Source organism: Neopelma chrysocephalum, unplaced genomic scaffold (assembly GCF_003984885.1).
Source record: "Neopelma chrysocephalum unplaced genomic scaffold, ASM398488v2 Primary Assembly neopelma1_186967, whole genome shotgun sequence".
Lineage (NCBI taxonomy): Eukaryota > Metazoa > Chordata > Aves > Passeriformes > Pipridae > Neopelma > Neopelma chrysocephalum.
This window is the reverse complement of record NW_020939041.1, coordinates 523-1434: the sequence shown is the minus strand read 5'-3', so window position 1 is coordinate 1434 and position 912 is coordinate 523. Positions and strand designations below refer to the sequence as shown.

The 912-nt window shown below is 40.2% G+C and overlaps 1 protein-coding gene across 1 annotated transcript; it reads left to right on the top strand.

Annotated features, from left to right (window-relative positions):
• The first annotated feature begins 13 nt into the window (after nt 1-13).
• Nucleotides 14-740, top strand: LOC113962994 (ubiquitin carboxyl-terminal hydrolase 40-like). The gene is made up of 2 exons (XM_027673787.1): nt 14-295; nt 525-740. Exons 1-2 carry the CDS (start codon nt 173-175, stop codon nt 660-662), a joined length of 261 nt encoding a protein of 86 aa, XP_027529588.1. The 5' UTR covers nt 14-172; the 3' UTR covers nt 663-740.
• Nucleotides 741-912: the final 172 nt, after the last annotated feature.

Here is a 912-nt window from a genome sequence, read left to right as displayed (position 1 = left end):
TCCATGGTTTATATCAACCCTCCCCTGTGTTGCCAGCACCAAAAAAAAACCACATTTCAAGCTGCAAAAACACACCCTGAGAAATCTCTGCTGGTGTGAAACTGTCCTTGGGTGCAAGACTTACTGATGTGTGTCCTTGTGACTGTTATTATTTCTCTTTTTAAAGCCTGAAATGGATGATTCAGAGTACATGTATGAGCTCTTCTCTGTTATTATACACAAAGGTGGCTGCTATGGAGGACACTATCATGTTTATATCAGAGATGTGGATGAATTAGGAAACTGGCAACTACAGGTAAGTCCTAAAGGTGGTTTTTTTTTTCCCTTCCTTGCTTTACAGGCCTTATTTTCCAGGAAAAGTGTAAATGAGCAGCCAAACTAATTAATATGTTATGAGGCTCAGAGTGCCTTCTAATTAAGAAGGATAATTAATCAGAATTTCCTTCTAATTTTACTGCAGAATAATCAAACCCAGTTGTGTGTGGTACAACAGCATCTGTGAGTCTCATCTCTTTGTTGCACAGGAAGAAGAGGAAAAGCTGATTGAAGATAAGGCTGGAAGAGATGCTGAAAATTCCAAAGAAACTGAGAATCCACTGGCAGTCCTAAAAGGGATTTTAGCAGAGGTATGGTATGTAAGGGGCTTATTGCTTGGATTTTGAGCCTGGAAGGGTTTTGTGTGTGTGAGAGTGGGCAGGTTTGAGTGTCCAGAGCTCCTCTGAATTCACTGGGAAGCAAGTAAAACTTAAAAAATTGAGGCTGGAAAAAAAATTTGAGGCTGGAAAGCAAAAAATTGAGGCTGGAAAGCAAAAAATTGAGGCTGGAAAGCAAAGAATTGAGGCTGGAAAGCAAAGAATTGAGGCTGGAAAGCAAAGAATTGAGGCTGGAAAGCAAAGAATTGAGGCTGGAAAG